The 24256-nt window shown below is 44.2% G+C and overlaps 1 protein-coding gene across 3 annotated transcripts in view; it reads left to right on the top strand.

Moving 5' to 3' along the window:
- GPSM1 (G protein signaling modulator 1) overlaps nucleotides 1-24256 on the top strand; it is an 811168-nt gene that overhangs the window by 241781 nt on the left and 545131 nt on the right. For all 3 annotated transcript variants that reach the window (XM_073599650.1, XM_073599651.1, XM_073599649.1), the window contains 4 exons: nucleotides 6466-6687; nucleotides 8858-8993; nucleotides 9499-9641; nucleotides 23520-23643. In XM_073599650.1, coding sequence (XP_073455751.1) covers nucleotides 6466-6687; nucleotides 8858-8993; nucleotides 9499-9641; nucleotides 23520-23643 — 625 coding nt within the window. The remainder of the gene's footprint in view (nucleotides 1-6465; nucleotides 6688-8857; nucleotides 8994-9498; nucleotides 9642-23519; nucleotides 23644-24256) is intronic.

Here is a 24256-nt window from a genome sequence, read left to right on the forward strand (position 1 = left end):
TTTTTTTTTTTTTAAACCAAAGTGGATTGCCATTAAAGTGGTTGTAAACCCACACGAAAAAAAAAAAAGACCTGCAAGACAAAGGCATAATGCGCTAGCTTGCATAGCATACTAGCTCATTATGTAATACTCACCTGAGATCGAAGCCCCTGCTGCGGTACCTGTACACCGCACCGGCTGGCAACATTTCTACCTGGAGTTACTTCTGGGTATTGCGGCTCTGGCGCTGTGATTGGGCCGGAGCCGTGATGACGTCACTCCCACGCATGCGCATGGGAGCTGCTGGTAACTGCACACTCACTAAAGCAAATGGCACGTACATGCCAGTGGTTCAGTGTGCATGTGCTGATGACGTCAGCACATGCAGATACAGGGGATATCTCCTAAACCATGCAGATTTAGGAGATATCCGGGGTAGCTACAGGTAAGTCTTGTTATAGGCTTACCTGTAGCAAAAAGTGGATTGTAAGGGTTTACAACCACTTTAATTATCTGTATTTTCGTTATCTATGAACTGGGGATAAGGTAAAAATTACGCTACTAAGAATTACTTGAATCTTCTGCATGTGTCAGTAAAGCTTCCAAAATGGAAGGTAGAGATGATAAAATGTTATTCTACTGTGCTTAGTAATGCACTGTGTAGTTATGCAGACAGCTACAGAGTCCTGCACCCTGCTGTGAGCCACATAAACATCAGGGGAGGGCTCAGAGCAAGCTCTTTCTTCCACATTTTAAAGATCCAAACTGCCAAAAAGTGGTATTTTGGCTTTATTAAAGGCTCCCATTTATGTGAGGTCAGGCAGCTGACAGGCCAACATCAGGTCATGTCTGACCCCTGACACTCAGGCTCGGTTCACACTATTGCAAATTGGATGCAGGATCCCCACGTCCAATTTGCAATAGCAGGAGATTGTGACCAGCTCTCTATGGAGCCGGGTCACATATCTCCGATGCAGCTCCGGGGCAAATTTGCACAGGAGTCCTGTGCGTCTTTTGGTCCGTTTCAGGTCCGAATTCAGCCCAAAATTCGGGCTGAAATCGGGGGTGAAACGGTGAACTAGGACGCACAGTGCTCCTGCTGTGAACCGCATTGGTATTAGGTGTGAACCGAGCCTCAAGCTGAAGTCTCTGGCTGAAAGAAAGAAAACTGACCAAGGGCCAAAAATACAGGATGTCTATACAATTACAGTAAATAAAAACTGAATATTTATATTCTTCCATATATGCAGTCAAGACTGATACTCTCTAAACTCTAGCCAATAAATGAAACTGCTTTAAATGTAACCCCCAGTGCCAGTATCATTGATTTGATGCATGCTGTATGGATGTGTTGCATCATGATTGATAAAACATATTGATCCTCCATGTAGGGGGGCACTGAGGATTGCCCGATTCAGATTTTGCAGTCGAGCTTTGTGGCTTTCAGTTGTAATAATTTAAATCTGTGTTATCAGACTACTGCCGATTCAGCATACTTTAGTTCCACTCAGCCTGCATAATCTTTGGTCCCCACACTTGGTGCCCCACATCCTTCTGTCTGGAAAGACTAGGATGGTATTGGTCATAGGCGGAACGTGCACAGAAAGCCCTGAATGGTATCCATGACAACCATGAACATAACATATGGTGAACGGATGAGGAAAATTCTTGGGTTGCTGTGTAAGTGGTCTACATGTTAGTGTCTTTCAGGCGTCCTTTAACAGAACACATTTAAATTGTAGTTCCAGCCAAACAGCCAGATGCACAAATACATACATGCAAACTGTTCTGCCTGCCAAAATGTTAATTGTTCTGTTTGGCAGCACAACTAAATATCTTCACCACTATTCAGGGCCTGCAGCTTTCTGGGGGAATGGGGGGGGGGGGGGGGCTTGGTGCAAGTGGTGTGAGAAAGGGCAGTCCTAAAGATGTTTCTTCTGCTGGCTGTACGTTGGGACCCTTTAAGAAGCACTGGCCCTTTAAGAAGCATTGGTGCACTTGTATCACCCTCTACTTGGTTAGGTGCTAGAGGTAAGATTTTTGGTGAGTGCAGGTACATTTAGGCAGGCCTAGCTGAGAGCTGGGCCTGTTTGTTTTGATCTGTGTGGGCAGGGAGTGGCTCAGAGTAGCAGCTGTGACTTACAGGCAGCATCACTCCGCTGTCACCTCCCTCTTTCTTCTGGAGGATTCTAGAAGAGGAGGAGCGGAATGTAGGTGGAGCTGTCTGGGGTGTTTCAGGGAGCCCTGACCAATCCCCAACTAGGATTGGCAGGAGGGTAGGCCTCCTTGAAATACCTGGAGTCAGCCTGGCTGGGAAGAGTTGTTGGGTGGAAGGACTGAGGATGGAGTACTAGGCTGTCGGGGCCTTTGAGGGAGCTCCCCAGTCTGGGGGGGTGACCTAGGGCCTGGGACTCGGGTGCAGGACGGATCCCTTCAAGAACTCATGAAGGATCTGAACAGGAGGCACAGAGAGATGCCAGAGAGGACAGCAGGAGCTAGTACTGCTGGTCAAGTCTTCAGGAGGGAACCACCGGTTTGCAGCCAGAAGGGCTGGTGAGTGACATGTGCTATCAGGAGGACTGGAGAGGCATGCCAGAGAGGACTGAGAGCAAACAGTCAGAGCTGGGTGTGGAGCCAGTGGGGAGGATTGCAATGTCACGGGCGGTGGAGTTGGGCAGCTACAGCCGAGAGGGCTGACTGGGAGCAATATTCCACCCAGGACAGCTAGCACTAAAGACTTGCTATTTCTTATTTTGCTACATTAAAGGGGCCCGCGGTCCCTGCCTGCAATTGGCGATTGCTAAGGCCTGGCTGAGTCAGTATCAGACCTAAATATGTGCTAGCTGTACCTGAGAAGTATGATCTGCTGGAGAAAGAGAGAGAGTAAAGCTGGATACACACAATACAATTTTACGATTTTTTTCTCCTTTGGATTTACAAAAACCATATAATATGAGGTCAAACCTTAAAGGCCCATACACACGATCAGAAAACATGAAGTTAAACTTTGTCTGATGAACGATCTGCCGATTTTCTGATCGTTAGTATGCTGCTTCTGGCAGCCGGTTACGAATTTTCGGCAGACAAAAACTGGATGTGCAGGCTCCAAAATTTTTGTCTGATGTGACCACAACGTACGATTTTCTTTTCATTAGTACAGTTTTCTGCCAAAAGAAAATCTGTAGAGCAAGACTAGGCATGCTCAGAAATGAAAGAACACATACTAAACAATTCAACAGATTAGGTCACTTCTAACGTTGAATTCTGTTGTCCAAAAATTTCTGATGGTTAGTACCCTCTTCACTCTCGATTTGAAACTAGCATCCAACATAAAACTGACGAAAATTTGTCCAATAATCTGATCATGTGTACAAGGCTTAAGAGTTTCACTTTGTATGCAAACAGGCAGGCCTTTGCACTACATGGTTTTGGTAAATCTGAAGACAAAAATCTGCAGAAAATCTAATAGTGTGTATGGGGCTTTACAGTCTGGAAGCAAGAGTTGTGCTGGAGGAGACTAGAGAAGCGAAGTGCGTATAGCTGTCCCAATTGATTGCTATACAATCGTCCAATTGTTTGTTCCACTGGGCATCCCATAAATTCCCTTACCCATCCAAGTTCTATTCCCAACAAAACAAACATCTGGACTGTTCATTGTCTCCAAGGTGATTGGGAAGTGAATGCTGGGCAGGGTGACAGGTGGGCCACATCACTTAGCAGCCACTACGGCGGTACCACTACATACTTAACAAGAGTCCTGATGAGCCTGCAAGTAGTGAAGGGTGGCATAGTCTTTGCATGGATGCAATGTAGATGTGGGATAACTGGGTAATGGTGCATCAGATGTGGTGACAGTTCAGTATAGTGGTGGTATAAAGTTGGTAGAGGTGTAGTATAGGTCTAGTATAGGTATGAGTTGGATGTACTTGGCGTCCTGCTCCCAGCAACTCAATCCCTGTTAGCAGTGTAAGTGGTGGGCTGGTAGCCATATCCCAGTCCCCAGGGTACAACTGTAGACCTCCATGCCGGAAGGGGCCCACTCAGTCTCTCCCCAAAACCTCTGGAACAGCAGTGTGAGCTGATGGTAAATGGATGCTCCAGCCTCTTTCTCTGTGGCAGTGGTGTGGCTGATGCTGAACTGTAACAGGTGCCCCTTTTCAAAGTCATGGGGTCAGATTCCTTCTGGCCAGGCTCCCCATGAACACAGATCTCCAGACCTAGGTGCCAAAAAAGCCCCGAACAAGGAAGTTTAATTAAAATCTCTCTCTCCCTCCTCCAATGTTTCATCGTCCTCATGGGATTTGTAGTCTCTGCATCTCTTCCTGTGCAGTGCAGCATTCCTACCAGGGCCTACATGTCCTAGTATGCAGCTCTGTGTGCTCCTCCAGCTGCCTATTAGTCCAGGTAGCGGCCGCCGGATGGGAGGGAGAAAGGAGGCTGGAGCAGGAGAGAGGGAGCTGACAGGTAGAGACTCGCAGCCTGCAGCTCCTGCAACTTGGCTACATATACATGTTGTATGCAAAATCAAAACAATCAAATAGCACTAGATCTACATAAAAAGTAAGGCCAGTTGCACACAGATGTTCTTGAGTAAAATGTTCCCTAAAGACCTTGTGTTAAGGCACGTAAAATTTTCTATTTTTGTTTTACGTACTCATCGCTGTATTACTGTGTGCATTGTTCCATGGACAACAATGCATCTAATGTATATTCAGACCAGTAAAAAATGTGGCGTCTTTATACTCCTGTGTGAAAGAGGCATAAACCAGTTGTGAATTTTTACAGATTTGTATTTTTATTGTAGATCCCTCCATGTTTAACTCCTGCGGAAGCAACATAACTTGCTTTTTAATGATGTTGAAATATACTTTGTACTTTTTTTAGTCGTGAAAGTTTCTATCTTTGGTGCCTGAAAAATCTAGGATCCATATTTCTTTCTCTGTCTAGAAATTGCACATAAAAAAAAAATGTAGGATTAGATAACCTAATCAGGAAAATGGTTGTCATGCCTTGTGAGAAAACAAAAAAGGTCCAAGATTTTCTGGTCTGTACCCAAGTGCTAGCGAATTTTTACACAGGCCCCTGCATTTCTGCCTTGCACCTCTTGTTCCTATAGGTTACTTGCCGTTATTGCCTTGGAAGCTCCTCTTAGCTTAAAGTTCTGGTGCTGTGACAGACAAGTAGAATGTAATCATTTCATGCAAATTTATGGAAAATCTAGGTTGACTCATGCAAAATTCCAGGCTTGCAGGGAGGATAATGTTCCTATCTCTGATTTCTTTGTGGTTTGTTACAACTGTATTTTGCATTCTGCGGCTCCCCGGATGCCTCAGAACTGTAAAGATGACCATACGTGCTGTGATTTTCCATTTTTCCAAATGGGTAATCTCCTAGATGCCATAGGATTTGTAATTCTGTTCAACCAGTTTTTTTTTTATCCAAACACTCCTTACAGATAGTGAAGCCAGACTGCAGACCTCACATTTCTCCACTGTATTAAACACAACAGTTTGGTCAATAAATTGCCCCCAGCCTGTTGATTGGATGGTGAAAAAGCAGCTGCTTACTGGTGAGGTCATCACTCTGCTCTCTCCCCTTGTCAGCAAGCTTTGCAGTGTTAGATTGACAGCACTGTGTAATGTGATACAGCTTGACATTTTTTCAATGCAGGGGATTATAGGCACAAAGTATTAGGACAGATTAAAATACTTAAACTAGCTGCAGTTAAACTATGTTTATGTTTGATTAAGGAATTAACACAATGGATTAAATGGTAATAATTTATATTTGCAAGACCAAACCCGATCCTGCTGCATAAGCCAAACCTTTTCTGTATGTATGAAGTATGCAGAACTGGCAGTGGAAATTTACTGTTAGAGTTAAACAATAATTTACATTTTTCCATTAAAACATACCAATTATTTATCATTTCATAAAGGACACTACAAAAAACACATTTTTCTTCTTTTAAAAAACCAGTACGTTGGTTGCTGTTAGTTGGAAAATTACTTCTATACTCTGCGGTCAAAGTCATGAATGACTTCTCTCATACTTTCTGATGTGGGTATTTTTGACCACTGAGGGACTTTCCTTGTATTTATAGTCAGAATTTATTTTTTTACCTGCTTTCCTGTCATAAGTTTTCAATTTTCTTAAATAGCTTACACATTATTTGTACATGAAGACAAAGACTGACCAAAATAGAATGGCAGAGGTCAAAGAGAGGTTTGGACAAACTTGCACAGAATGACATAAGGACACGGTATAAAGAATTGAAGACACACTTCAGTCTAATATTAAAAAAATATATAAACTGAATAATGGTAGACAGCTTGTCTGAATCAGGAAATGATTGGCTCCTGTAAGATGAGAAAAATATAATCCCATGTTTTATGCAAAATATGCCTACTTAAAAAAAAAATGTTTTCTTTAATTAAGATATGTCATTACCTTATTGTCTCACAAGGCCATCTGTGTGTTTTTCAGGATGGAGGCCTCCTGCTTGGAGCTAGCCTTAGAAGGTGAGCGGTTGTGCAAGGCCGGAGATTTCAAAGCTGGTGCAGCTTTCTTTGAAGCAGCTGTCCAGGTTGGGACTGAGGATCTAAAGACACTTAGCGCCATCTACAGTCAGCTGGGGAACGCATACTTCTACCTGAAGGAGTACGCTAAGGCACTTGAGTATCATAAACATGACCTTACCCTGGCCAGGTGAGCACACCCTATTGACTAAGCATTTTTCAGTCACTTACAACAAGCAATTACAGCAAGGCGAGGGAATTGGAACTGCTAAAATATCATGAAGAACAGCACTGTCCTCTTAAAATAGGAGGTATTTTATCATTCTTCCAATGCAGAACCCAAAAAAACTGTTGCTCATTAAAGTTTATGTACAGCCAGTTTACCATTTTGGAAATTTTCCCTAGCTTCCTATGTGGGATATGCAACTGGAAGTTAGAGAAAATCTGCCAAAATTAGAGGATTTGCTTTCTTACACAGTTGTAGCCAGAACATTTGCACCCATTCGAAGGTTTTCTCTCACCTATAGTTCTTAGAAAAACTCCAAAAGTTTGGATTTTTCCTCACTTTCTTTTTTAGTGACAATTGTCACTGGTACAAAAAATGCCTGGTGAAGCTCCTTAATGGGGGCACAGAAAGTAATAAAATTGCAAAAGATCTTCACTTTACGGGATACTCTGTAAAACTTTGCAAAATATTTCTTGACACAGTGGCCAATTGTCCATTCAGAGCTGCTGTTGAGTCACAAAACAGCATGGATTACAAAGCTATTTTTCCAACTGTCTATCCAGAATGGCTGGTACAGGGCATAGATACCATCTAAATATAGAGTCATCATCCATCAGTTTATCCACCGTCAATAGGTTTATAACCCAAATACAGCCTAAATATAGGATAATTTATTACCTGTCCATCTAGCGCTGCTGGTGTTTAGCACAGATACAGATTAAATATAGAGCCATTTATCCAACTGTCCATCCAAAACTGCTGGTTTATAGTCTAATTACAACCAAACTACACAAAGTGTATAGCCCAGATAGAGCCTAAATATGGAGTTATTTATCCACCAGAACCATTGGATTATAGCACAGATGCAGCTAAACTATAGAGCCATTTATTTGTCTTTTTTATAGCTGTTTAAGGCTTCTGGGCTGTCGCCAGTGCACATAAGACAAAATGTAGGGAATTAACAAGGACTTGTGTAAGCACAACGCTTGCACAAATCTTCTAAACTGAGAACACTAGCAGATATTCTTAAGTATTAAAAGGGGTTCAAGACCCTTTGTTAATTAGTAGTGGTCCGTTCTCTGTTCTGTGGTGGTGACAGGCAAGCTCCCATCTCACAGCCCCCCCCCCCCACCTGCTTAACGAAGGAGGGTGTTAACCCTGTGCATCTCAATTTGTGTTGTGTAATCACTGCATGAGCAGAGTGAGAGAAATGGGTGCTGTCTGCTGAAAGTTCACACCCCATTTGACATGTCACAACTGGTGGGAAAATGCAACAGTTTTTCATATTAAAAAGTGCCGTTTTCCCTTTGTCATTTAGGTGCAGACCTGCGCTGGCCAAGGTGGCACGAATAGACCTGAAACATCTATCTGCTTGGTTAATGTGGCGCACACCACTACTGATAGTTTTCTGTGCCATTATAATGGCACAGGAAGCTTAGTTATTCCCCCAAATGACTTACACAATCAGACATGGAATAATTATATAGTTGCCCTCCTTGTGCACATGCATCCGACTCTCCTGATGGAAACTTTTATGCTGTTCTCATCTTAGATACCGACATACATTTAAAAGTCTGGCTTTCTTATAAACGGATATATAGTGTGATAATTCTGTTAAAGCCCAGTTCCTTAAATGCTATTTACATTTAAACTTGCTATATAACATTACACTATTATCATTGTAGAAAATGATGTTCTGTGAGAACATGCTGTAGAGAAGATGGTGAGAACAGACACATTTTGAAGGTGACATTGTTGCAGATGATCTGATATACTGTACGATGGATTGCACAATAATTTAGTTGGAAATTCACAAGCCAATTTAACAGTATATTACCACAATGCCAGAGATATCAGCATTTTGTACTGTTGTTGACTTTACCTTTTTGTGGATTACTACAGGATATGATGGCAGTATACACATAAAGAAATAACATTGATGACACATTGTTGGCGATTTTTTGGAATTGTGCATGTTCCACTGTGGAGGATTATGGAAATTAGACCTAATCCCATTACATTGCTGCCTATTATTCGATAAAAAAAACGCCGTACATTTATGGCAATTGTCATGAGTGCTGTGTCGTATCACATTTTCACCATTCAGCAGTAACATAATGTCTTTTTGTTGTAGGTCTATTGGAGATCGTATTGGAGAGGCCAAAGCCAGCGGGAACTTGGGCAATACCCTCAAGGTCCTGGGACAGTATGATGAGGCCATTGCCTGCTGTCAAAGGCACCTGGATATCTCATGGGAGCAGGGGGACAAGGTATAAAAACCCATTGCAGAATCAAATTTCCTTCTGAAACTCTGAAACTGATGCTCTATATTTTGCTGGTGAAGGCAAATCTCACTTCTGCTGCAGTCTTGCAAGGATTGTCCGTTGTCCTGCTGCAATCTTCATCATCTAAAACTGGAAACATTACAGCTGCAACAAAGTCAAAAATCTGCCCATATCATTGTAATATAAACCAAACTCTCATATATGTTTTTGGGCTAGATCATGGACTCTTGTCATATGATTCTATGATGGTTATCCTCTCCTTCATATTTCATTGAGTGTTGGTAAAGCTCTAGATAGGTTTTTGGGCTTTTGCATGTATGGATAACAGCGACTGTAGAGATTTACCTGATTGGGCAGCCAGAAGCAAAAGGTTAATGGCAGGATGAAAATAATTACTGCATGGCAGGTAGTCCTTGAATTCCACACCCATCCGCCCCTTCCCAGATAAGGTTACAAACACATCTGAATCTTTGTTTTATGTGGCCTGCAGGTGGGTGAAGCACGAGCGTTATATAATGCTGGCAATGTATTTCATGCCAAAGGAAAGCAACTGTCATGGAACATGCCACAGATTCCAGGCGACCTCTCTGAGGAGGTGAAGGAGACACTCCTGAAAGCTACAGAGTATTATGAGTGAGTACTGAATTTCTGACAACTGTTTGTGCCATTCACTGCCAGGCCTAAATACTAACGTATTTCTTAAGTCATTATGATAAGCAATTTGCTTTTTGAAGGAGTAGAAGGTCCTTGAGTGCTTGAGCCCAAGACTCTGTTTCTGCTTGCCACCTTGTCAGGTGTAACAGTGATTGTGGTAAATGTTAAAGAATAAGTTCAGCTTTTGGAACATGTTACATATTCCACTTGTATTTTGGGGTGGAAAATTTTACATTTCTTTATCGTACATCATGGGACACAGAGCCACAGTAATTACTGTATGGGTTATATGGCACCTTCAGGTGATGGACACTGGCACACCCTAGACAGGAAGTTCAATTCCCAATATAACCCCTCCCTTTACTGGGAGTACCTCAGTTTTTTTCGCCAGTGTCTTAGGTGTTGGTTACGAGTAAATATGTGCTGTGCTGAGCTCCACTGGAATATTCCTAACTGGGGCAAGCCATGCAACCGGATCCATTCAAAGTGTCTTTTCCAGACTGAATTGAATGGTACCCGGGCCTCGTGTCAGAAGAAACAAGGTTTTACCTGTAACACTTCTCTTTTTACAGAGCTGGACCCTGGGATCCAGTATTTGTTTTTTTCAGCCATATTCCTGGCAGAGTGCTTTTTTACAGGCCCAGGGCTGTGGATCTCCCGATAAAAAGCGGGCCCCATTCCCTGAAGGTTTTTTAACGGAGCCCACCGTGAGAGGTGAAGATTGGGTCTGTTACCACAGAACCCTGCAGTTGGATAAGGTAAGGGAGATTCCTAAGGAATTTTTCTAATTCTTGTGGGTCAAGAGCACGTACCTGATTTCATGCTTGTCAGTCTCGCCTCTGTGTCAAGCTGCATGCATCCTCCAGCCCAAGCCCCAGGTAAGACGCAGGGAAGGGTTTTTTTTTCCTTTTGGGAATGTTCCCCCACCTGGACACCTTCACCCCAGGAGGCAGAGGGAGCGTGGCTCAGTCGGCGGTGTGCCGCGCCACTCCCGCTGCTATTGCGGCAGTCCTCCATCCCGCGGTTCTCCTCCTCTCCTCTACCCCAGCCCTCCTCCATATATATGATCCGGCGGATCGGAGCCCGCTCGCGCGGGAAAGCTGTATCTTTGAAAAAGATGAGGCAGGGGGGCGCGGTGGATGGTCGGAGGAAGGGGGCGGGGCTTAGCTGTGTTGCTGTGCTTCAGCGCCCACAACGCGGACTGTGTAGCTATAAAGTGCACCTTTTTTCAGGTGCATACAACTAAAGGAGGGACACGGAGCAGACGGGTCACATGTGAGTGTTGGTTGACACAAGCTACCCTTAACTGAGTCGGTTGAAGATCTCACTTCTTGTTTGGGTTCACTAAAGCCTCCTCAAGCCTTGCGTGCCTTTCCTGTACATTCTTTGCTGGAAAAGCTTATATGTTCTGAGTGGGATCACCCAGATAAGCATTTTTCCCTCCTAAAAAGTTTTTAAAACTTTATCCCATGGAGGAAGAATTCACTAAGATGTGGAGCATACCAGCAATTGATGCTGCTATATCCTCTGTGAATAAAAGTTTGACTTGTTCGGTTGACAATGCGCAAATGCTTACGGATCCAACTGATAAGAGATTGGAATTCCTGTTAAAAGATATTTTTTCCTTGGCAGGTTCAGTGGCTCAACCTGCAGTGGTGGCAATTGGGGTATGTCAATCCTTGAGAGACCATTTGAAACAGGTGCTCAAGGTTTTCCCTGAACAGGAGGCCCAGGAGTTAGCTGAGCTGCCAGCAGCTTTTTGTTTTGCAATTGACGCAATCAGAGATTCTATTTTTCAAACCTCTCGCCTTACGCTTGGGTTGATGCATATGCGTAGAATCTTATGGTTGAAAAGTTGGTCAGCCGAAGCGCCATGCAAAAAGCTCTTGGCTGTTTTTCCTTTCCGTGGTGAAAAACTGTTTGGGGATGATTTAGACAAATATATCCAAAAAATAAGTGGGAAAAGTACCCTTTTGCTAGTTAAGAAAAGGAGTAAACGTCCCTCATTAAAGGGGCTCTTTCTCCACTGCCAGGGGCATCAGCCTCCAGGCAGTCACGATGGCCTCCACCGTCAGGTTCGAGAGGTAAACCTCGGGGTCAACCCCAGGGACAAAATAAATCCTGGGGGAGCAAACCCACAAGACAAAGCGCTAAAGCCTCTTTATGAAGGGGCGCCCCCGCTCGTTCAAGTGGGGGAAAGACTTCTGCAGTTCTCAAGGGTCTGGCAGGAAGAATTTCGAGACAGATGGGTGGTCTCCACAATAGCTCTAGGTTACAAACTAGAGTTTCGAGAATTCCCGTCTCCTCATTTCTTCAGGTCAAATGTCCCCAAAGATCCAGAAAAAAGAAGTCTCTCTTTCTAGACCGACTTTTGTCACAAAAAGTGATCATGATGGTCCCCATGGAAGAGCAGGGGTTGGGGTTTTGTTCAAACCTTTTTTTTTTTTGTAAAATCTTTATTTAGCAACATTTTAGTAAGAAGCTACACACCATGAAGACATGCATAATAAAACACATAAAGATTATACATTGATACAGGTTATTGTAGATGACCAGTCCAAATTCAGGGCAATATCACATTTAGTAGTCGTTAGTCTTCATAATAAACTTGGAATGACCACAGGGAGAGAGTTCCGTCCAGTGACATACTCAACCCGCCTTAGGTGCTGACTGTTCAGGAGTGCAGGGGGGCACCGACACCCGCCAGCAGTCCGGGCAGAGGGGGGCTATATGCCTCCATCAACCTCACCTAGACCACCATTTCGGCAGGGAACGCCCCCCCCCCTCAATCCTCCGACTCAGTAGGAGAAGCGCATAGTCACCCCCCTCTAAGGGGGGGTGTCTCTGCCCCCTAAGCCAGTCATTGCAACCCTAAGTCTGGACATTGCAGCAAGTAAAATATTTTGTTACAACCTGAAGTCAAGGAATCATGTGGTAGTAGAAGATCCAAGACCAGTAAAGAGAGGAAAGAGAAGAAGAAGTAAACAATAAGAGAGGGAACAAGGGAAGAAGGGGAAGGAGGGCAGGGAATAAGGAAGGGTGTAGGAGGAGCATACCTTATGGTCTGGAGAAGTTTAGTAGATCTGTGCCGAGCGAGTTCTGACCAGAACAGCCTCTTTTCATGACAAGTAGGGGTGAAACGTGTCATCATTGGCAACCATTATTCTTGTCTAAGCGGGATCTTAGAAATGGTTCTGCCAGCTCCATCAAATCCAGGTCAAGGCTAGTGGATTCTTGGTCGGGGTCAGACATATATTTTTGCCATGGGCCCCAAATGGTTTCAAAGCGATCCACTTTGCCCTTACAGATCGCTATCCAGTGTTCGGCCTCCCTAATATCATTTACTTTTTGGATCCAGTCTGCCCTTGAAGGGATCTTGGGTTGTTTCCAGTAAATTGGAAGAAGGCATCTAGCCGCATTTAAAAGATGCGGCAAGACACTTTTTTTTGTATCGACTAATCGGCATCTGTGGGACATGCAGGAGGAAGTGGGCCGGAGACGAGGGTATATCAAGATCCAGGATTTACCTTATTAGAGCTTTAATGTCCGCCCAATATGGCTGGATCAGAGAGCATTCCCACCAAATGTGAAGGAGCGTTCCCCTGAGGCCACACTTCCTCCAACATTGATCCGATACCGAAGGATAGATGCGAGCTAGGTCAGCCGGGACACGATACCAGCGTGACAAAATCTTGTAGTTTGTTTCTTAAGTTTTAGAGTCTATAGAGCTCGAGTGAGTGAGCTGGTAGAGATGAGTCAGTTGAGTTGTATAGAATTCAAGCTTTAAGTCCCTTTCCCATGCACGTATGTGGCCTAAGATTGTCAGTACTATTACTTAATAGATGGTACATCTGCGAAATCATATGAGGGATTGGGTCATCATCTACCGAAAGGTGTTAGAGAGGAGGATTCTCTTATAGATTTCCCATGTATCTCAAAGAAGTGATGGAGCTGTCTATACCTCCAGAAATTCATTCTAGAGCCCCCGTGTCTAGTCTGTAGGGATTCAAAGCTCATCAGTTTACCATTGTGCATTAACTTCCCACAACTGGCGTTACCATCATCCAGCCAGGGACCAAAAAAAGCCATTTGCTCACCTGGCGGGAACCAAAGGAACCCTCCTAGCGGAGCCAGCGGGGACATGGGAGGAGACAAACTGTAAACCGAATTTATCCTGTCCCATGTAGAAAGCGTATGCGTCGTCAGAGGAGAAGTGGTATCCGACAGCCCTCTACATTCACGGGGTAGCCATGGTGCATATGCGAAGTTCCTGCCATTTTTCTAGTGAGACCCAAAGCTTGGATTGGGTGTGGAAACACCAGTTGAGGATTCTCTGGAGGGCAATGGCCCTATGGTATTTCAAAATGTCAGGGATTCCCAGGCCTCCCATCAATTTTGAGCGTTTTAGTACCTTTAGAGCTATTCTGGATTTTTGTGCATTCCACACAAACCCAGATAGTGTGCTATTAATCTGAGAAAAGAAGTTGTGCGGTAAGGGTATGGGAATCATTTGTAAAAAAAAAAAAGTATTCGGGGCAGGATATTCATTTTTATTATATTAATGCGACCTATCCATGTAAAAGCAGTTTTGGTCCATTGGGAAAGATCTTTCTTAATTGTGTGAAGTAATGGGGGGAAATTAGCGGTGTAAAGGGTATGTCAATTGTATGCCTAAGTATCTAATTGAGGATTTGGCCCAGGTGAAGGGAAAAGCAGCCTGTAGGTTACTCATCAGGGAGGGAGGCAGATGAACAGGTAAAATTTCCGATTTGGAGAAATTTATCTTGAAATTTGAAAGCGACCCGAATGTCTTTAGTTCTTTCATCAGGACTGGCAGCGAGATCAGGGGTTCTGATAGATAGAATAGAACGTCGTCTGCATATGCTGACAGTTTGTGTTCAGTGTTTCCAACCTTTAGGCCCTTTATGTCCATATTTGCTCTGACAGTACATAGTAACGGCTCAAGAACAAGAGCAAAGAGGAGGGGAGAAAGAGGACACTCCTGTCTTGTGCCATTCCGGATCGGGAACTGAGGGGAGAGCACTCCCTTCACTTTAACCTGTGCACAGGAAGTGGAGTACAGTGCCAAAATAGAGGACAGCATGCGCTTTTTAAGCCTTAGAACCTCTAATACCATTTTTAAGTATGACCAGTCGACCCGATCGAAGGCCTTTTCGGCATCAGTGGAAAGAATTATGAAAGGTTTTGGGTCAGGGCCAGTACGAGCCCAATGAATAAGTTGAATGGCTCTGATTGAATTGTCTCTCGCCTCCCTCCCAGTGATGAACCCCGTTTGGTCAGGGTGAATAATATGAGGCATAAGGCCTCCGAGCCTGTTCGCCAACACCTTTGCCAAAATCTTAACGTCGACGTTAAGAAGGGATATGGGCCGGTAGCTTTGGGGAATCGTCGGGTCTTTACCTTCTTTAGGCAGCACAGTGATATGTGCCAAAAGCACCCCAGGGGGTATAGGAGTCCCTTCCGCAATGGAGTTGAAGTAATTGCACATGTGGGTAACTAGAAGGGGTAAAAAAGTTTTATAATATGTCCCGGTATAACCATCCGGTCCCGGGCTCTTTCCTTTGGGTAAGGATTTCACTACCAACCCAATCTCCAAAGGGGAGATCGGTAGTTCCAGGTCTTTGCATTGGTCGGCATTGAAAGGTGGGACACCAGCCGAAGCTAAGTAGTTTTTGATGGCAGCAGACTTGGATGTCTGAGTGTCCTGGGGATAGTCAGTAGTAAGGTTGTAAAGTTGTGTGTAATAGTCTTGGAACCCTGAGGCAATTTTAGAGGACTGAACTCAAATGTTGCCAGATAGGGAACGAAGTTTTTGTACGTAAGTCTGTGCATGCTTTTTGCGGAGGGCTCTTGCAAGCATACGACCACACTTATTACCATGCTCGTAATATTTGTGTGACAGGTGTCTGGCTTGTTTACGTGTTTGTCGGTCCAACAAACGTAGTAACAGGTTTCTCAGATCAGTTAACCTCTGCAGTGCCCCAGGGTCTCCTTTTTGGTTTGTGCTTCAGTTCCGCTTCCTGAAGTTAAAATCTGCCTGATGCATTTTTTTAAGCGTAGCCCCCAAAGATATGAGCTCACCTCTAACTACAGCCTTGCGGCCCTCCCACACCATGCCCTTACTAAGGTCGTCCGTGACATTTTCTCTGAAGTAATTTGTGATGACCTCCGACACTTTGGCAGTCACAGCCACATCGTCCAACATATTTTCATTCAACCTCCACGTCCAAGCCCCACGAGAGCCTGACGGGAATGTAAGAGTCACTGTCACTGGGGCATGATCAGATATTGTAATATTTCTGATGGACGCGGACTGTAGAAGCTCCAGTGCGGGGCGGTCAACGTATATGTGATCTATGCGAGTATAAACATCATGGACAGCTGAGTAATAGCTGAAGTCCCTCCCCTCAGGATGAAGCGTTCTCCAGCTATCAAGAAGCAAATGAGAATGGAGGGATTTTCGAAAATGTTTAAGGAAGGCGTAGGAGTGTGAGTGACTGGTGTTGGAGGTGTGTAATGAAGGGTCAGGGCTAACATTAAAGTCTCCCCCAAGGATAACAAATCCTTCTTTAAACTCCATCAGTAGCTCAAGAGTGTTGTCCAGGAAAGAGATTTGGCTGGAGTTATGCGCATAGACCGAGGCGAGTGTTTAGCTTCGCCCCGCTATGGTACCTTTCAGAAAAATGTATCGGCCTTGTGGATCTATTTTACTATCTGAAAGCTGGAAGGGGCAGGTTTTGTGGATCGCGATCATGGTGCCCTTAGACTTAGAGGTAGAAGAGGTACTATGGAACCATTGATTAAATAAATGGGTAGGAAGTCTAGGCAGAGAGTGGTGTGTAAAGTGGGTTTCCTGTAAGAAGACTACTTGAGCCTTTAATTTCTCAAGTTCCCACCATAGTTTATTTCTTTTCCCAGGGAAGCAGAGGCCTCTTATATTATAAGATAATACCTTAAGTGTAGACATGAGGGGTCAGATGTCTGTAAGTATGTCGGATGTTCCAACTCGCCCGCCGCAGGATCTTTCGCGATAAGATGCTCCTGGGAAAGGAGGGGTGGGGGGAGAGGGAAAAGGGAGGAAGAAAAGCAAGAAGGGAAAAAGCACAGAGAGATTACTGTTAAAGTGAACAAAAAACAACAGAGAAATAACAGTTGTTAATAAGTAAAACATCTGTATATGAGGCGTGGGGTCCACCCCAATAGAGGAGGGGGCCCCAGACCCCAAACTGGTGTCCCAATAAAGGACAATACCCGATAAAGGGTGGCCTACGTGGGGGAACGTGAGCCCATGCATGGGAGGGAGACAGGGAGTACACTCTCTGTCCACCGCATCTTATAGGGTGCAGGGATTTGAATAGGGGGACGTAATCTGGGGAAAAAACAAAACAAAAACAATGCCAACTCTTAACAGGGGCCATAATAAAAGGAGTATGGAGGTTTATCTATGCCCCAGGTAAAGTCTACTAAGTTCCCTAAAAAGGGGAATTGGAGGCAACTGTTAGAGTATCACAAAGGGACCGGGACTTTAATTAAGGTAGTCTCAAAGTTCAGACTTATGTGTCTCATCCCCTATGGCGTATTTGAAAAAAAGGGGGAGTGACACAATGTGGGGGTGTGCTCTCATCAGGTCAGGAATAGAGAGAGGAGGCGAAAGTCCGCCAACTGCCAATAAGGGCGAAGTGAGAGGATTATGAAGTTCTGACCGTGTCCCGGGCAAAGTCTGCAAAGTTCCGCTGGTTGGGGACTGGAAGTGACAGATGAGCTGCTTAAGAGAAATCCGGGCTCTAATTAGAGCAAAGGCAAAAATCGGGCTCAGGCGTTACATCTGTCGTCAGGCTAAAGAAGGGGGAGGAATGTAAAAATGTAGGGGCCGGATCCCTTCAGGTCGAGTAAGAGAGGAGGCAAAGGTCACCGAGATGGTCCTGACGTGTCACATCTTCAGTCCCGAATGGTGGAAGGGCCCACCAAAGGGTCTTGATTCTGATGTTCTCTGTCCCTCTTGCGGTTCTTACGTGAAACTGTTGTCCACTGAGATGGGAGTTTAATCCTAGAAGCGTCAGAGGAGCCCCTCCAATCCGGAAAGTCCGCGTGGTTTAAATCAAGGGTGGAAAGAAAATGTGGAAGGTCGTCCTTGTTACGTAATGTGACTTGCCTTCCGTCTTAAGTCACCTGTAGAAAAAAGGGAAAGCTCCAGTGGTATGGTAGACCAGCGTCTTGAATCGCTGTCAGGAGGGAGCAGAGAGCTCTGCGCTGCATTAGGGTGCACCTGGATATGTCCTGGTAAAAAATTAAACGTGCACCATCAAAATCATAAAAGGGCTTGCTGCACATTTTTTGCATAATGTGATCCTTAATGGTGTATTTGTGGAGTTTACATATTATGTCTCTGGGATTGTCCACATCTTGAGACGGAGGTTGTAGTGCTCTATGCGCTCGGTCGATTTCTATAGGAGCAGAGGTTGGCAAGCTCAGTATGTCTCTAAAGATGTCTGTCAGAGTGGGGAATAATGTCTCTTGGGGCTGTGGCTTCTGGCAGGCCCCGGATCCTAATATTGGCTCTCCTGCTGCGATTTTCAGCATCATTAAGTTGACAAAGTAAAGCTTCAATCTGCTGATCTTGCATTTGACATTTAGATTGCAGCAGAGCAATAGTGGGGAGAACCTCTTCCAGCTTGTCCTCCAGGGATTCCACCCTATTACCTAGATGTGAAGTATCAGCTTTAAGTTGGGCTATGTCTTCAGTGAAAGCCTTTTCCACCCTGCAGGTGAAGCGTTCTAAGTCCTCTTTAGTGGGCAGGGACATAATATGGCACCTGATATCCTCATCACTGAGGTAGTCTGAAACTTCTGAACGGCCATCCAGTGAAGTAGGGGAGGCACGGGGGATGGAACCGGAGATGCTGGGGAAGCTGCTCCTTTCGGTGGCCGGACCATGGCTGCTGCTGGCTGGGAGGATTTGGCTGATTTCTGGGCCTTCCTGGTCGGCGCCATCTTGGAGGCTTCGCGACCTTGTCCCGGGGAAGTAGGAATCCAGCTGTCCCTGCCGCGATCTGTCGGTCCTTGCCGGGAGGATTGCCTCGATCTCTGTGACATGTGGGGAGTCTGCAGGTGTAAGTATCCCCCGTTTTTTGTGCTGATTTGTGCGGCGGTGGAGCGGAGCTGAGGCAATGCATGTCCTCACTCCTCCATTGTTGTTCAAACCTTTTCATTGTGCCAAAACCAAATGGAGATGTCAGGCCCATTCTAGATCTGAAAGATCTAAACCTGTTCCTGAAAATTCGCTCTTTTCGCATGGAATCAATCCGATCAGTAGTCTCCGTCCTACAAGGAGGAGAACTTCTGGCATCAATCAACATCAAGGATGTATAGCTGCATGTACCTATTTTCCCTACTCTCCAGAAATATCTGCATTTCGAAACTTCATTTTCAGTTTGTAGCCTTGCCTTTCGGTCTAGCTACTGCACCTCGGGTGTTTACAAAACTTCTGGCCCTTCCTGTGGCCAGATTAAGGACTCAAGGTATAACGATAATAGCATACCTAGACGACCTGCTCTTGATAGACTGGTCAGTAGCCCGCCTGGACCAAAGCATGGTCACCATAGTCAACTACCTGGAATACCTAGGCTGGGTCCTCAACCTAGAGAAATCTTCTTTAAAACCAGTAAGAAGATTAAAGTACTTGGGTCTGATTATAGATACAGCCCAGAAGAGGGTGTTCTTACCCCAGGCAAAATCATCGCCATAAAGGAGCAGGTTCAGCTGGTCAGGGCAGAGAAGGGTCCTTCTATCCGCATTTGTATGAGGTTGTTGGGGAAGATGGTGGCTTCATTCAAAGCAGTTCCCTATGCTCAGTTTCATTCGAGACTGCTACAAAACAGTCTCCTGGAAGGTGGTAACAACAGATGCCAACCTTTCAGGTTGGGGAGCAGTCCTGGAAGAGACGTTGGTCCAAGGGAAATGGTCCAGAACCAAAAGGACTTTACCCATTAACGTCTTAGAGATTCGGGCAGCGTACCTAGCCCTAAGGGCCTGGACATTCAGGTTGCGGAATTCTCCTGTCAGGACTCGATCTGACAATGCCACGGCAGTGGCTTATATCAATCTTCAGGGGAGCACCAGAAGTCAGGCAACCCAGGGAGAGGTAAACCAGATGCTAACCTGGGCAGAAAAGCATGTACCATGCATATCGTCAATCTTCATTCCAGGAGTAGAGAACTGGCAGGCACCAGCAGTTGTTCCCGGGGGGAATGATCCCTTCACCTTGACATCTTCCTGGCTATATGCCAAAGATGGGGGATCCCGGACGTACATCTGTTTGCGGCCAGGTTCAACAACAAAGTCGATGACTTTGTGTCAAGAACAAGGGATCCACTCGCATACGGAACAGATGCGTTGGTGACCCCATGGGATCAGTTCACTGATTTATGCATTCCCTTCTATTCTGCTGCTACCTCAACTTCTTCCCAGGATCAAGCGGGCAAATAAGTCGATAGTTCTTGTGGCCCAGAAGATCTTGGTATGCAGAAATGGTAAAGATGGTGGTAGGGGCCCCTTGGCCCCTACCACCATGTCCATGCCTGCTATCGCAGGGACCAGTGTTCCATCCTACTTTACAAATGCTAAATTTAACAGTTTGGCTGTTGAAACTCACATTCTGAAGAATTCTGGGCTTTCAGGCTCAGTGATATCTACTTTGATTAATGCAAGGAAGCCAGCTTCCTGAGTCATTTATTATAGAGTCTGGAAGGCATATGTTTCCTGGTGTGAATCCAGGGGTTGGCATCCCAGAAAGTATGTCATAGGTAGAATCCTTGCCTTTCTGCAGATGGGGTTAGAGATGAAACTGGCCTGGAGTACTATCAAGGGCCAAGTCTCGGCTTTATCGTTATTGTTTCAACGTCCGCTTGCTTTGCATTCTTTGGTCCGAAGCTTTATACAGGGGGTAACGCGGCTTAATCCATCGGTCAGAGCAACCCTGAACCCTTGGGACTTGAATTTAGTTCTATCGGCGTTACAGAAACAGCCTTTGAGCCGATACAACATATTCCTTTAGTCCTTTTGACAAGGAAGCTAGTTTTTCTGGTAGCCATTTCTTGTAAAGAGCCATATTTAATCATTCACAAGGATAGAGTAGTATTGCGTCCTCATCCTAGCTTTCTGCCAAAGGTGGTTTCAGGTTTTCACCTAAACCAGGATATTGTTTTACCTTAATTTTTTCCAGAACCCTGTTCTAAGGACGAAAAGTCACTATCAGGTGGATGTAAGAAGGCATGAGGATATCGCCTTTGGGCGCAGTGTACTGCAGGTCGCAGTATAGGTAATCAGGTCTGATTGCACCCTACTTTTGTTTGTGTCCTCTCCCCTCAGGTGTGGCATTGCTCTGGGACATCCCATACAGTAATTACTGTGGCTCTGTGTCTTGTGATGCATGATAAAGAAAATAGGATTTTTATAATAGCTTACCTGTAAAATCCTTTTCTTGGAGTACGTCATGGGACACAGAGGTCCCTCCCCTCTTTGGTTACACGTTTATTGCTTTGCTACAAAACTGAGGTACTCCCAGTAAGGGGAAGGGTTATATAGGGAATTGAACTTCCTGTCTAGGGTGTGCCAGTGTCCATCACCTGAAGGTGCCATATAACCCATACAGTAATTACTGTGGCTCTGTGTCCCGTGATATACTCCAAGAAAAGGATTTTACAGGTAAGCGGTTATAAAAATCCTATTATTCCAGCTCCTGCCACCAATTTTCACTGATCTCCGCCAATTTCACTGATCTCCACCACTTTATGACAGCGGGCAGCTGATCTTCGACCCCCACCCTGTCACTGTTTGAAAAGAAAGTGGCCGTGCGGGGCTCTGCCAACATGGCTGCATCATTCATTCACAGTTTCATTTGAATGAATGAACTACAACTACTGTCAGTCATTTCGACTGATGGCTTGTAGCTCTCAATGAGCTGTGAGGGCGCTGGGGAGCTCCTTCGTAGTTCATTGATTCTTCCTGCTCTCAGGTAACTGCCTACCCGTACGAGGTACAAGCAGACAGCTATCTTGAGAGTCTATTGGAGCCCTGCATTGGACCCATGATCTGCTGATCACAGATGCAATGCTCTGCATGCTTGCTAGAAAAAAAAATAATGCATATTTTTTTATCTGCAAAAAAAGTGCATTTATAATTTTTTTTTTTTTTTATGAAAAGGTGAATTCATCCTTTAAGAAATCAGTGAGGATTGCAACATGGAACATGCCACTATTTGTGTCTGGTGCTATTATCCTTTTCGTGATTTTACTTGCTGCATCTTGTTTGAGGTCACTGACTAACCAAGTAGTGAAACAAGGATAACAATGTTGGCTCTAAAAATGATATCTTTAAAAAATGTCAAAAATTAGTTCCCATATTTCCCATACTTTTCTTACATTACATTGTTTTTACATTGCTTTGTTTACAGTACATTGGCAGCTTGGGTACAAAAACATACTAAGTGTATTGGTCCAAAGAAAAAGTCCTAAAAGATTTTAAGAATCCCATGGTTATCAGGAAACATTTATTTTCTAGGAGACATCTTCTGCTTATGCTTATTGGTGAGAAAACCTGACCTTTTGCTGGGCTGTTAAAAAAAAAAAAATCACAAGCTCTGCATTACAGGCTGCAGGAACCTGAAAACATGTAACCAGGAAGTAAAGAATGACAACAGGCTGTGTAAATGCTTATTACAGTGTACCAATACAGGGTACTATTATTAGATTAGTAAGCTTAATATGTTATTGATTGTCTTTATTTATACAGCTCTGACATGTTCTCATATACTTTGCAGAGAAAATGCAATCATTTATACCACTGCAGAAAAGCTTACACTCTAATGTTTCCACCAAGTACCTGCAAAGTTAGTCACTTCTCTGGGTGTATAGCTGAGCAGTAATGTCTTCTGGAGCTGTCTGCTGTCAAGTTGTGGTAAGCAATGCAGTAGTGACCCAGAAACAAATGCACTCAGTCTGATAATATATCATCACCCAGCATAACAGCAGGAGCTTAATGGGGGCATCTTGGTTTGCTCAGGCTATGGGGTTTGTTTATTTTTTATTGTAAAATGCTTTTTTATTAAGTTTTATATTATACATACAACTTCAGGAGCAGGTTGTGGGCAACAGTCAACGGTTACAGTAAAATTCCCACCAATTCAATACGCACTGGGAATTTAACTATGGGGTTTATTTACTAGAGGTAAAAAAGGCAAAATTAGTCACAAATCTGCATAGGAACCAATCAGATTCTAACCTCAGCTTCTTCAAATAAGCTTTGGCAATAAAACCTGGAAGCTGATTTCTATGCAGAATTATGACAAATTTCACCCTCTCTAGCTTTAGTAAATAAACCCCTATGTGTCCAATAATTGCCTGCATCCCATGTTTGAGTTTGTTCAAATAATTCAGCGTATTAAAAAATGTTAAAATGAATATCTGCCATAAACTGCTATCTTGATGTTACTGGCTGCAAACCATTTATTGGATTCAAGTGTACAGATATCCACTGATTAAGCAACAATGCTTTGCTTTTGCTGGGGTTCTTGATGGTTATCAGGTGGTATTTAACAAACTCTAGTTTCTTTCTTATCTGTATGAATATCATTATGGCAAGTACTTGACATACTTCCCAAAATAGACTACACATCTTTGTACTGTAAACATGCAGTACTGGTGTATTAAGAGAATAGCTTTTATGAAATAATGTGTTTTTGGAGTTAGTTATTGCATTAGTCTTATATTTTACCTGCTACACTGTAATTTATACTTCATTACATGAGTTATCGTGGTCGCTGGCCTTTCTGTGTTACAGGAGGAACTTGGAACTGGTGAAACAGCTGGGTGACAGGGCAGCTCAGGGTCGGGCTTATGGAAATCTAGGAAACACACACTACCTCTTAGGCAACTTCAACGAGGCCATCGCTTTCCACAAAGAGGTGAGTCACTATGATGCACTGTACCGTATACGCTTCCTGATGACTTAGCAATACAAAACGTACGTCAAGGCGCTTCTTGGTCACGTAACTTCCGGGCCCTATGATTGATCGCGCTGGATGGTGGAACGTGTGCCAGCAGCGAGTGTGAGGCGGGAGGCACCATTGATCCAGACACACGCAAGTAGCCTCAGTGCCGGGCAAAGGCACTTATATGTAAGCAGACATTTGGCTTTGTTTTTATCAAATGTTTTAATAAACAGGATTACACTATTGGTTTCCCCTTTACATTCTTTCATAAACCTCACCTGCGGCCTTGTGGAGGAGGGATTCATACCTAAAGCAATCTCCTATATTGAGCAAGTACATCTTGCTAAAAGTGCTGCTTGACCTTCTTTTTAACTAAAGAGGTCACTTCTATCTGGTAAGCTGAACCCACATATGGAGCACTTTGAGTGTATAAATTCCAGTTGGTGATGGATTGTTCACTGTGATGCCATATGGAAGATAACCAGCACTGAAGAATTTTATGCACTAGGACTCAGAGCACATTGCACTTTAATATGGATATAGAGGAATTGTTCTACTGAAATATTTAATTAAAATTGCACTTATT

The sequence above is a fragment of the Aquarana catesbeiana genome, linkage group LG09 (assembly GCF_042186555.1).
Source record: "Aquarana catesbeiana isolate 2022-GZ linkage group LG09, ASM4218655v1, whole genome shotgun sequence".
Taxonomy (NCBI): domain Eukaryota; kingdom Metazoa; phylum Chordata; class Amphibia; order Anura; family Ranidae; genus Aquarana; species Aquarana catesbeiana.